Source organism: Mus caroli, chromosome 1 (genome assembly GCF_900094665.2).
Source record: "Mus caroli chromosome 1, CAROLI_EIJ_v1.1, whole genome shotgun sequence".
Lineage (NCBI taxonomy): Eukaryota > Metazoa > Chordata > Mammalia > Rodentia > Muridae > Mus > Mus caroli.
The window spans coordinates 20515744-20528699 of record NC_034570.1 but is presented as its reverse complement, the minus strand read 5'-3'; the positions used below and the strand labels follow the sequence as shown (position 1 = coordinate 20528699).

At 36.6% G+C, this 12956-nt stretch overlaps 1 protein-coding gene across 4 annotated transcripts in view; it reads left to right on the top strand.

Annotated features, from left to right (window-relative positions):
• Nucleotides 1-12956, top strand: part of Adgrb3 (adhesion G protein-coupled receptor B3) — a 724234-nt gene that overhangs the window by 676394 nt on the left and 34884 nt on the right. For all 4 annotated transcript variants that reach the window (XM_021163961.2, XM_029468423.1, XM_029468446.1 and 1 more), the window contains 2 exons: nucleotides 4470-4568; nucleotides 4882-5053. In XM_021163961.2, coding sequence (XP_021019620.1) covers nucleotides 4470-4568; nucleotides 4882-5053 — 271 coding nt within the window. The remainder of the gene's footprint in view (nucleotides 1-4469; nucleotides 4569-4881; nucleotides 5054-12956) is intronic.

The window sequence follows — 12956 nt, the reverse complement described above, 5'->3', positions numbered from 1 at the left end:
CATTATTCTTACCATATATTTGCATTCCTTTTATATTTAAAATATAATTTAGTATAAATAAATGTGTAATTTTTAGTTTTCTATTTTAGCCATTTACAAAATCTATATAAAAAAAGCTACCTTATTTTTACTGTTATCACTGTAGCAACAAGCACTTCATATATAGATTTGTAGAAGCATTTAGGTTACAGCAATACCCCCTCCTAAGTATTTGTGAAAATTTGAATGAGATATTAATTCCCTTGATTCCCTCTTAGGTCTTTTCTAACTAAAAATTACAACTTTCTCCTATCTTGAAAAAAATGTACCTTTATTCAAAATATATTCCCATAATTGTTCTCTTTTAAAAACATTTTATGATAAATGTTTTAAAGGTCATAGTATGCAATCACTTACTGGTGATGAATTAATGATCTCCCTGTTTTTGTAATTTATGTGATGATCATAAATTAAGATAACTCAGGTAATTCTTTTCCCCAGTAAAAAACTAAATTTAATGGCTTTCCACTAAAATAAAAATCAATAGTGTGAAGCATAATGCTAAATGAAACCATCAGTAGATGGTCTCTCCCTACACAGCTCCACCTTGATGAGTTTCTAAACCATCCTGAACTTACAGTCAAGACTGAGTTTTTAATGCTGTTTGATATGAGCTTTCCATGGTTGCCACATGTGGCTGGACTAGAGTGACCATTTTGCCATTGAATAGACTAAGTGCTGGGTAGAGAGAACAGGCTCTGTTGCTGCTTTCAGAAGCACTTTCTAAAGGAGGTATTCGAACTCGAAACTCAGCAGTGCACCAGCTGCTCACATGGGTCTCCAGGAATGCTGCCTCCTCTTTCAGAAACCTAGTCTCCTCATCCATTCAATAAGAAAGTTGCTCTTGCCTCATTAAATATATGAAGTAATGTGCATAATGATTTCATGAGAGCTTTAGCAAATGGCACACCCTATTCAACACACAGTGGATCTGATGACGAATGAACTAACGTGGGCAGTAAAGGTCCCTATGATCCAGGGCAGTGAGGGCAGAAAAGGAGATGAGCTCATTAAAACGCTGAGGAGTCCCCAGCCTCGTGACTGTGCTTCTTTTCACACTTCATTATTTTGTGCATCATGTCAAGTTTCAAACCGTGTTGCTCTTTGTAAGTGATAAACAGAGACTTAATGATGACATCGCCAGGGTATGAGTTTAAATTACTCATCTTATTCTACATCTTGGCAGTAATAATTATAATTGAGAACCTCTAATTCTAAAAGCATTCTTAGAAGTCACATGGATTTCACTGGCAAACCCTAGTCAGTATCTTTCTGTTCCAATGGGGGACTTCCAAAAAGAAGCTCGAGTCTTTTTACATGTAGAATTCTGATCACTGTCCTGGGCAGAGGAGTTTAAACGACGTTTGTCAAATAGAAACTCTAAGGTAAACTAAGTCTATATAGAGTTGAATTGGTTCTCAAATCTGAAGTGTGAGTTAAGGAAACTTTAAAAAGTACTATGGATGTGTGAAGTTAATTTTAGTCCTCAGAGAAGCAGCTAAGAGAGTAATAAAGACATCAGTGAGGGGCTTAATCAAATGCACTGAGAAAGCACACAGAGCGTAGTTGATGCTGACTGGCTTAATAATTGATTTCACTAATTGTAAAGTTGGTTATTTCAGGTTGGCTGAATATATACATATAAATATATCTATATAAGCATATATAGAGAGAGCATATTTTCTGAAACTAGATAACATTATTTATAGTAGAATATAGGGTCAAGGTATTCATTCTTCCATTTTTTTCTATTTCTAAATTTATTGATTTTTTATACTTTATAATCCGTTATTAGAGGTATCAAAGCATATCTTTTGTGCTCAATAAATATTTATAAAGGAATGAATGAATAAATGTTTAATAAATAATAAAAAAGCTTGTCAAGCTGTGTAACATCTAAACTATATTAAAAGTTTTCTAACACATAAAGTATGCTTACCAAGTATAATTTATTGAAAATAATAGTATATGTTATATAAAATGCTAAGTGGAAATAACTAAAAACAAGATAAATTATAATGTACATCTTAAGACAAAAACATCTAAAAAGAAAACTTTAGGACATCTTAAAACAAAAGTTGTATTTTCTTTTCTTTCTTTCTTTTTTTTTTTTACAGTAGGCTTTTCTTGTGTTCTGTATTAAATGCCTCTGTCATATCTACTTGAAATCAAGGAACTTAGCACAGCCATTTATATACTGAATGAATTTTCTTAGAGTAGAGAATATTTTCTTTTCAGGGAATCTGTTCAATATTAATAATAAAATAGTCAAGTAACTTTTCTAAACAATAACAGAAAGAATTAAGAAGGAGGGAACCAGAGCAGTGGACTTCACATCTTGTGGTAATAACAGGACAGACAGACAGACAGATGACGTGACGCAGGGGCATTTATTAGAGGATGTGGGCAATTCAACTGCTGTTGCATCACTACGCAGACATAATTTGATCAATCTATAATTTCCTTAATGACAAAGAAACCTTTTAGTTTACATTGCAAGAACTCAGTCGAGAATCTAGAGCGTATGTCTTCCACATTTCATTAATTTATGTACAGGTCACATAAGCTCAGGAAAAAAATAGATTTTTCTGGATATTTCACTCTATGCCATTCCTGTCCATGGTATGTCATAGTTGCCCAATTTGCTTATTGTAAAGTATGTGTAAGCATTTTAGTTCGCTACAAGTCTCAAATAAAGACAATTAAGTATTTGGAACCTTGGTTTAAATTTATCAGAAAATCTCATACTTCAGTCATGTTTGGGGGATTAATATACTTGTTATCCTGGGTACTTACCAAAAGTATTATTATTTTTTTTAGTAATCTTTGGTTATTCAATTTTGTCTCAGAGCCCAATGAAAAAGTACCCTTACATTGCAAAATAGCTACATCCATGCTCAAGGCACACTTATCTCCTGTGGTAAATGAAATAATAAATGATGGATACATGCCTTTTAATAGTGATGTGTTTACGCTTAACAAGAAAAAGATTCAAGTGTAGGTTTACAGCAGTCATGGTCATTCCTGCTTATTGTCAGATCAACCTGTGAAGCTTTAAAAAGGTCAGGTTTCTGGGTCCCTTTAATCAGAGTCTTTGGAGATGAGTGAAGATAAATCTGTGTAGCCATGAGAAAACTAGGCCAGGCCCTACACTAAGAACAAGACATGGCAAGCTCATAGAACCATTCACAGAGTAAACTACACATGTTATTACAAGTTGGTGTACACGTGCATTTGTGACCCAAATCCTGGGTTTGTTATATCAGTGAGGTGAGCAATTTACAACCTAACTGCAAAACCTTAATTTTTTTTCTTGAGATCTGCTGATCAATGTATGATGTATTTCAGGATTATTATCGCATCTAAGAACTGTTTACCAATGAGTGCACCCATTTAAAAGAAATCAAGCATTCTCTCATCTACCACTTATTATACAGCTCCATTATAACATTAACTGAGAAATGTCCAGCACAAACATTGTCTAGACATAAATACTATGTGGGAATTGAATATAGAAGTACACAACAGAAAATTATTTCAAGGTGTTTTGAAGTTCGATTCAAGTAATTTAATTACATGGTTTATATATTCATAAACACATAATGTTTCAGGGAACAATTTTGCAAGGGAAATCTATGGAAAGTCTCTCATTTTGCTTCCATAAAACAATAGATAAGATCTATATTATTTGAATATGAATTCACCTGCAGAATGTCTTAGGGAAACATAGGCTGTTAAATGTTGCATGGTTGAAGCTTCTTACTTTCAACTTAATTAGTATGATAAATATATTTTATTACTGCAGAAGCCAAGTGTCTTTATGATTAGATATTCTTTCATCAAGTTCTATCAGCACCTATGTTCAGATCACCTTATAGTTGGAACAAATGCGGTGCTATAAAAATTTCAAAATAAGAATCTGTAGAGATACATCGCTCACATTTGAATACATATATGACATGGACCTTACTTTCTTAGACTTCCTGCCATAAATGTTAATATTTTTAGAGGTCTTCCTGACATGTGAAACTTCTTCAGATGACAATACAAATCTTTTAAACTAGGAGTCCCCATATGTTTATTTACCATAGATCTGAATAAAGGGTTATAACCCTATGTCTATGCAAGTGCATACATCTATTTAACCCAATGTGTTAGTCTGTTGTAGTTTACAGATGCAGGGGCATCTGTGATATACCTGATGGAAACAGACTTTGCATGCTCCCAAGGCCCACATTGTTAGCAGGTGAATGTTGCAGAGGTGATACATGGTGTAATTGCATCTGTAAAATGATCTAGAATGTTCATCCTTGATAAATATACTCTTTCTGCATGAAATCGTATTTTAAAACTAACTTGCAGCTGCAACTTTTTTTGGTGACAATTCAATATTTTTGTTCTTTTTTTGTGGGTGTTCTGTTTGTTTGCAGTCAGATGAGTGAGCCTCATAGCGGTCTGACGCTCAAATGTGCCAAGTGTGGAGTAGTTTCTACAACAGCTTTGTCAGCCACCACCGCCAGTAACGCCATGTTAGTCTCAAAAATTTACATCTTCTTTGTTACAAATCTTTACCGTGCATGTGAGAAAATGCTATGATGGAAAAAATTGTGTTTGCTAATATTTGAGTATTTTCAATTGAGAACTCCCTTTATAATGATTGTGGGCCAGTCCATAAATGATAAGTAAAATTCTCAAGGGTTATCTGCTCTGTGGTTTCCAAGTTAATGGTCTTGGGGCCACACACAAGAATGCTTTGTGGGAGAGTGAGAGGGGGAGGGGGTGGCTATGGCCTGGATTGTGACATGCAACTACATCATGTCGCTTTCTTTTCCCTTTCAACAGGGCCTCTCTTTGGAGCTCCTGTGTGGTGCTGCCGCTTCTGGCTCTGACATGGATGTCTGCAGTTCTGGCCATGACCGATAAACGCTCCATATTGTTTCAGATACTTTTTGCCGTGTTTGATTCATTACAAGGCTTTGTGATAGTCATGGTCCACTGCATTCTTCGGAGAGAGGTGAGACATAGATTTTCTCTGAAAAACGAGATAAGGAAAAGAGGGAAGGTGTATCATAATTAACCAACAAGATCTTCAATTGTAATCTTAGTCTTCAGACTAAGTTCATCTTCTCCACTGACAATGGCTTAAGATTCAAAGCAGAAAAGGAGCATTAAGGCAAAATTCCTGAGGCTTCGACACACTGTACAGTGCTAGGTTGAAATACATGGGTTTGTAGAAGGAAACCCACATCCAGAGGTGCCAGAAAGACCAGACTCAAGACAGAGGAGTGAGCCAGGGATGCTGGAGAAGCAAGAGGGAGACAGAGTAAGGTAGGCATCCCTTAAATGGCACTGGTCATAGGCATCCCATGCTATTGCTGGCCTCCCCCACATTGATGTGGCTGTGCATAACAGATCCTCAGTCCTATCATTAACTAGTCTTACTTTACATGCGAATATATTGCATCTTAAAGCAACTAAACAGGAATGACTTAGATTTAGACGTTTATGTAAACAACTACAGTTCTTGCCTATGGCAAGACACTACAGGTAGTAGTAGTCCATAAGTAGCCTATGCCTGCAGTCTCAGCACACCCCTGGATCCCAGTTCAAGGTTATTCCCAATAAAAGGAGGAAGAAGACTCCTTGCCACTATAGATACTCATGTAAGACAATGAAAGACTGCAGCTGTGTGCTGCCAAGGGATAAAATATTGTTTTCCAACCAGGGTGAAAATGATTCTGAGTGCTTGCAAGCACTGACACAGTATTTACAGGTTTCTGAGTCACTGCACTGTTTACTGTGGGGATGAGTGAGGAACCATTGAACACGCTGACACTATGCCAGGGGAGTGATTTTGAGAAGAATCGACTGCTCGCATCAGCTAGCTTGTCTGAGTAGTTTATTGTGCTGTACAAATCACAAAATGTGTGTATCTGAGCACACACCCCATTGTTTTACAAGGATGTATGAAGGTAGCAAGAGGCCTTAACCGGATTTATTGGGTAGGAAGAACTGTATTTCTGCCTTATTTCGGGAAGGCACAGATGTCATCAGTAAACTCACAGGTGTATTCTAAGAATATTCTAGGATGGGAACCCATGAAAACAGATGAAGTGTGACTTCATCTTGCAAGGGGAAGATATTTCACTGCTTCAAAATCTAAAGTAGTTTACAACTGTAAAGCCTTATTCACCTTTTTTTAATACCTAAAATATCACTCCTAAAATCTCCCAAATATCAAGTTCTTTATATAGAAAAGTAATAAAGGTTAAAAAGAAATTGAATGATAATTTAGATTATATTCTTTTCCAATTATGACTATCTTGTGGATCATCTGTATTAACACTCCTCTAATAATTTTAACAGAATTCTTCTAAATTAATAGGCACAGAGCCATTTCAACTGACAATTAAGGATGGGCTATTGCTGGCTTTAAGCGAGGTACAAGAAATATGTGCATTCAATTTTCAGAAGAAATTAATACCCTAGTTATTAAGGAATAGACAAGTACTTTACATTTATTCTCTCTTTTCTTAAAGACATAGTCTCACGTAGCCTATGCTAACTTCCAACTTAGTAGTTGTAGTAGTGTAGTGCTAGAGATTGAACCCAGGGCTTTGTGCATGCTAGGAAAGCATTCAGTCCCTGGAGCTACATCCCCAGCCCATATCTCTTTTTAGGTGGTGTTAGGCTATGCTCAAAAATAAATAGAATTCTAAGTGACAGATATTATGATGGCTCATTATCAAATTTTTGCTACTTGCTGGGAGAAAAATATTTGGCAGAAAAATCTTTGAGACCCATCAAAACTTTCAGTGCTTTCTAATCAGACTATTAACTGTCAAAAACTCGATTTAAGTGCAATTAAGTCAAATCATAAAATAAATGCTTCTACTAAGTAAGATATCTGTAAATACATGTTTTCTCTATCATAGGAACAAAAGCACAGCCATTTCCTCTGATACTGTTCAGTGGAAAATTAAAACTGAGTAACTATATTACAGATAAATTCACTGTGAATTGTTGTAGCATTCTTTCTTTCCTATCACTACAATGAACATATTTCTTGCAGTTTTATCTCTTTCCTTGGTCATTGAACGGTACAAATAGTCTGTAAACTTGCTAAAATACATATATTTTCAATGAGTGATCTTCAGAAATCTTCAGAATTCCTAAGAAAAATTTTGTTATTAAAGGGCTGAGAATTTTTAAAACATTTATTACTTAAAGTATATTATACATTACATGGAATACATCATAGCACAATTCCTTGAAAGCAAATAGTCTTTCAAATCTACTTGTGTATTTATAGACATTGGCAGGGGGTTGGGCTTGTATTGTGACCATGTTGCCCTAACACCGAATATAGTATATGAGAAAAGAAACACTCTCCCAGATACTCTGTCCACCCTGTCAATACATTGCCTTAAAATATGTAAATGTAGACTTCAAAGTGTGTATGAAATACTGAGTTATAATGTGTAGCTTTTAAATTCTTTATTTACAATTTGTTACTGATAATCCCCAGGAGACCTAGGAATAGAGTTTGTCTTTATTTCTTCTCACCTCTGTGCTTCTCTGCTATTTTATTCAGAATAATTTCATATAATTTATATGGATTTTTTCTTTCTTGAAAATTTGCAACCAATGTTAAAAAATATTTTTTCTGTATAGACCGAATACATACATATTCTTATTCCTGTCTATATTTTACACACTAACACAATTTGGGGTTGTTGTTTGTTTGTCTCTTTTGTTTTGGTTTGTTTTGTTTTAGTTATTGCTCTTCTTACTCATATTGAGTTGGAACATCTTTGTAGTTCTTTACAAAGATAACCTTCTACTTTAAGGAGGAATGAAAGACCATAATTATGACATTTAGAACATAGTACACAGAAGATTATTTTAGGTGTGGTTTTGCTTTTGGTGATCTCAATTCTCAAAGAAAAAGAATGTCTAATCTTGTAGGAAGGGAGAGATGATTGCACTGGTGCTAACAGTTCAACTTCTATGTGTTTGTATGGGTGTGGTACATGCTAATGTGCAAGGGTACTGTCTGTGTGTTCAGATGTGGACCAAAGCAGGACTTCAGTCCTCTGGCATTCTCTGCCTCACTGCCTTGAGACAGACTCCCTCGATAAAGCAAAAGCTCCCTCTTTGGTTAGATAAACTGGCAAATCAGCTCTAGGGAATCCTTCTGTCTCTGCTCCCTCCTCTTCCACAAGCAGATCACAGGTTTAGAGCTGTGTTGGTTCTTTTACATGGGCACTAGGAATTCAAACTCAGTTCCTTGTGCTTACAAAGCAAATAGTGACCCACTGAGCCATCTATTTATCTTTATAAAAAGAAAACTGGCTATCTAAATATCTGCCCTTGATCTTTAGACCTGGCAAACAGTATTGAATACCATTTTTTGCTTAACATTATAGTTGCTTCTTCTAAAATACCTTTGTTTTTCTGAGTCGTTTGAGCAAATGTATCTAAGCAAAACAGAAGACAAAACAAAACAAAAAGAGATTGAAGAAAAATGTTTTAAAATATTTAGGTATCTTATTGATCACAAAATAATATGTACAGCCCAATCACTAATGTTTTCTACCTAATCAAATTGTATCTAGTAGAACAAACAGATATTTCCTGCTTTTGCTGATTAGAATTCATTTGGATTGAACAGATAAGAACACATACTATTTACTATTCTCCTCATTGCTATGGAAATGAAACTACACAAGAGTTATGAAACCTTTGAAATAGTTCCCGTTGCTAGGAAACCACTTTCTTGGTCCCTGCACATTCTTCTCATCTCTGTCTCTGGCTGTGCCAGACTCTAAGACAATCTTACAGCTTGATGTCAGATGGGGAAAATAACAAGCTTGTGCTACAAAATAAGCTACAATAAAACCCTGCCGCTAAGTAGAAGAAAAAAGGATGCTTAAAATTTGAGCCCTATATGGATGATCTTGTCGTGCCTGTGTATACATCCTGTGGCTGTTCCACAATATTAATGTCAGAGCCTGGGTTCTCTTCTCTCTCCCAAGCTCTAGCATGAAAGCCAGACTGTACCAACTAAGGCCTCAAATATTCATTCAACCCTGTGAAGCAATTTTTCAGGAAAAAATTTAAAATGAACATGAATAGTGTGGCTCCCTCCCTCCCTCCCTCCCTCCCTCCCTCTTCTCTCTTTCCCTCATATCAGAGTTCTAGTTAGAGCATTAGGTGGCCTTGGTTACAGTTACTTGGTCCAAATGGTATCTGAAAATGGTGAATGTATTTTATAGCATTAGTAAGTAGCCAAATGTGGAGAGGATTCAGGGCTTGATTGGAACAATTTTCTTGGAAGGCAGACACTTAGCACATAGATTAGGAGACAACTGAATCATGTACTAGCACGGTCCTGCTTCTCAGACCGGATGGAAAATGCCAAAAGAAAATCACTTAAAGATTTCATTGTTTTGTTTTGTTTTTAGTAAAACAAAGCATGTGCCTTAAAGTAGGAGAATGACAAGAAGCAACAAAATAAACCTTGGCAGGAAGCGTGGAATTGACACAGCCTAGGAGACCATGCTGTTAGTCCTACCACCATCTCACCCCACTTTGCATCCAGCTTCTTGGGCCAGGATGTGTGAATTTTGCAGCTTCTAGGTTAGGCTTTCCCAGGATGCCCCAATCCCAATTATACAGGGAACATCTGCATCCTTCTCAGTCTTCATCCGTTTGTCTGTCCAGATGCACAAGAGGTTAACGAAGCTATGAAATCTGGCTGAAGAGGAGGCTTCAGTGAACAAGTTCACACATAGGGAGCCTAAAACACAACTTGATACTCTGCCATGCCTGCCAGGGTGCACCCAACTGTGATTTATGGTTCCTCTAAATTCCTCCAGTCACATTTCCTTCCAGCTGCCCCCGACTTTGGGGATCAGCATCATGCCGCTGTGTCCGGTGAGCAGAGGCTCTGGACACTGGCAGCTTGACAGGCAGCTCCCACTTCCCTCCTCTTGGATCCTCAAGTTCTCGCCTTCCAGCTCTGTTATACTAGTATAGGGAGCCAATGTGTTCTGACTAAAGGGATAAGATGAAAACATATCTAGTTATTCCCTTTTTAAATGTCTTTTTTTTTTAAAATTTCCATTCATTCTTTGGCTTGAACAAGTTCAATCTTTGTTCAGCACATTTGAAAAGATAGAACCAGAGTGATGGTGTCCTGGAATGAGGAGGAGTTTTAGGCAAGAGACAAGGTTTTATCTTCAAGTCTGTCACCTGTCGCGATCTAAGCATGAGCTTGCTCTTCTATGCATCACCGCAAACCTGTCTGCCTCAGAGGCTATGGTTCCAGGCTGGAATGAGAGAGAGCCTTCTGTGAAGGTGTAAGCCATGGTTTCTAGCATCTCTTCTCTCCACCCCTCACATTTGCACACGAAAGGAACGCTGCTACAGTTTTCAGACCTTGTGTTTGAAAGATCATCTAAAGAAGTTTCCATGTGCCCCAAAGAGGGACATTAAAAAACTAATTTGTAGGTCAAAAGCATAGAAATTTCAGTTAGCAGTTGGTATATCCCCCAGCACTACGGAAACCCAGTAAAAGTCTATCAGGGCTGGAATCTGAGAATGTACTCTGAGCCTGGCATCGCATAGCAGACAACAAAACTTCCTTTTTGTTTGCTTGTTTTATTTCATTAGGAGAAAGTCCAGTAATTATTTTTTAAATGTGAAATACTTTGTATTACTTAAGTCAATTGCATAGTGTTGATAAAAACTGAGACATTTATTCATTAATGATTAAATGTAAAATAGAATATTATGTTGAAAATATCTGTGCCATTTTTTCAAGAATGAAACAATAGATGTGACTGTAGACGTAAGACTTAAGAAAACACATAGAATATATATATATATATATATATATATATATATATATATATATATGTGTGTGTGTGTGTGTGTGTGTGTGTGTGTGTGTGAGAGAGAGTGTGTGTGTACCCACAAAAATAATAACAAATTAGTACAAGGTTAAAACTTGACTTAAAATGATCTTGGGAGTTCACAAGAATCCATGAAGAGTAGCTCGAGGTAACACTGTCTTATTTTTTAAGAGGTGAAGATTTGGTCTGAGCAGTTGAGCAGCTAAATTCAGAGCCTGTTTCAAACTGTGCAAGTCTTCCCTGTGAGGCTTGTGGGGTTTGTAACACGGCCAATGGTGCTGGATGCTCCTCCCCTGCAACTTCTAAATCTGGCATGGACTTTGCACAGTGACTCTCTGCCAGCTGTCTCTGGAGTGAAGACCAATTGAGAAGTCCTCAGCTTGCTGCTGCTGAGAAAACCCAAATGCTGCACTCTGTGAGGGAGAGACAGGAGGAAGACATTCCCCTGCAAACTGTTAAGAACTAAGATTTCATCCAGGAGAAAGACTAATTCCTTTCTAGGCACTTTTCTCCAACATAATATTCTTATTGATTATTTAGAAAATTCACATCATGTACACTCACTTCTCAGTGTTCCCAGGTCCTTCTCCCACCCTTGTGGACCCCCTCCCCCCAAAAGAAAAAGAACACACACACAGACACACATGCATGCATTTTGTGTTTCCCATATACTCACTTGAGCATGGTCAAACTCTAAGTAGCCAGCCCTTACAAGGAAACTGAGTCCTTCCCTATCTGCAACCCTTGATTGTGGAGAGCTAGCATCTTTATCATGTTTTTACCACAACCATCTTTGAGAGTTTTCTTTTCAGACTGTCACTCTATTAAGGGGTGGAGATGAGGCTAAGGCTTGTCACAGAAGACTTCTATGTCCTTTTTCAACTGTGAGTCTCCAGTCACTGCAAAAGGAGCAGCCCCTAGCTGTGGTTTGAAACTTAAATACACACAGTGCTGATAGCTGTCACTGTATTCTTAAAGATGTCTCTGTCTAGCTCCTTTTCTTGATTTCACTACAGACTATCAGACTCCCTTAACGTCCCCTAAATATTTTAAAGTTAGTTATATCTCTGCTCCTTGCTATTTTATCTTACATTTAGGCCTGTCTGATCATCACTTAGAATGACAGACCTATTTCAGAATATTTCAAAGAGAAGACATTTTATAATCTAGATAAGAAGTGTGACATAATTAATGTTAAATATTTCATTGTTCCCCCACGGATTCATTTAAAAATTGGGTTTACTAGCTTCCAAAGAGGGTTTGAAATTTAATTTCACAGGAGCTCAGATTTGTAATGATAATATCTAATAATAAACTTTAAATAAAACTGTTAAGTAAGAAATTGGTTTTCATTAATAGTAAACCAAGGACATTTACTGCCTAGCCTTATAAATATAACATTGACATAGGAAATTCAGGGGGACTTTAATTTTAGTATGGCGTAGAATGACCTATTTGTTTTCTCTTTGCTATTTATTTTTATGTTTCTCTAGAACTTGAATTTCAAACAATTTCTGTTTTTCATGGGTACAATTTATATTAATTCACTAAGGATATAACCCCCTGTTTACCTGCTAGAAAGTTCAATTATCAAAATGTTTGCACGTGACTAGAACCTTGTTCAGATACTATCTTCCCTTAAGCTCCTCTGTGGTAAGGAGATGAGCCCTGTGCATCTTGTCTCATCATTTCCTCCCACAGTGTTGAGCAAATATTTAATGCCAATCCATTTAGATAGCCTCCATGTGTTTTTAGATTTAAAAAAAAGCAAATAAAGCATTTGGAATCAAATGAAATTTCCCCTGGAAATCCTTATGAATGAGAATTCTCCACTAAAAATGTCTTAGAATCTAATTCTTTAAAACCTTAAAATGACCTTAAACACAGTGGAAAATTTGGGTGTTTTTCTGTCTTCTACTTCTGTCAGATTACATTGACTGATAAAGCTGACGTCACTCTCCAGGGTAGACTTGCCCTTAGTCCACTGTCATGTTTGGA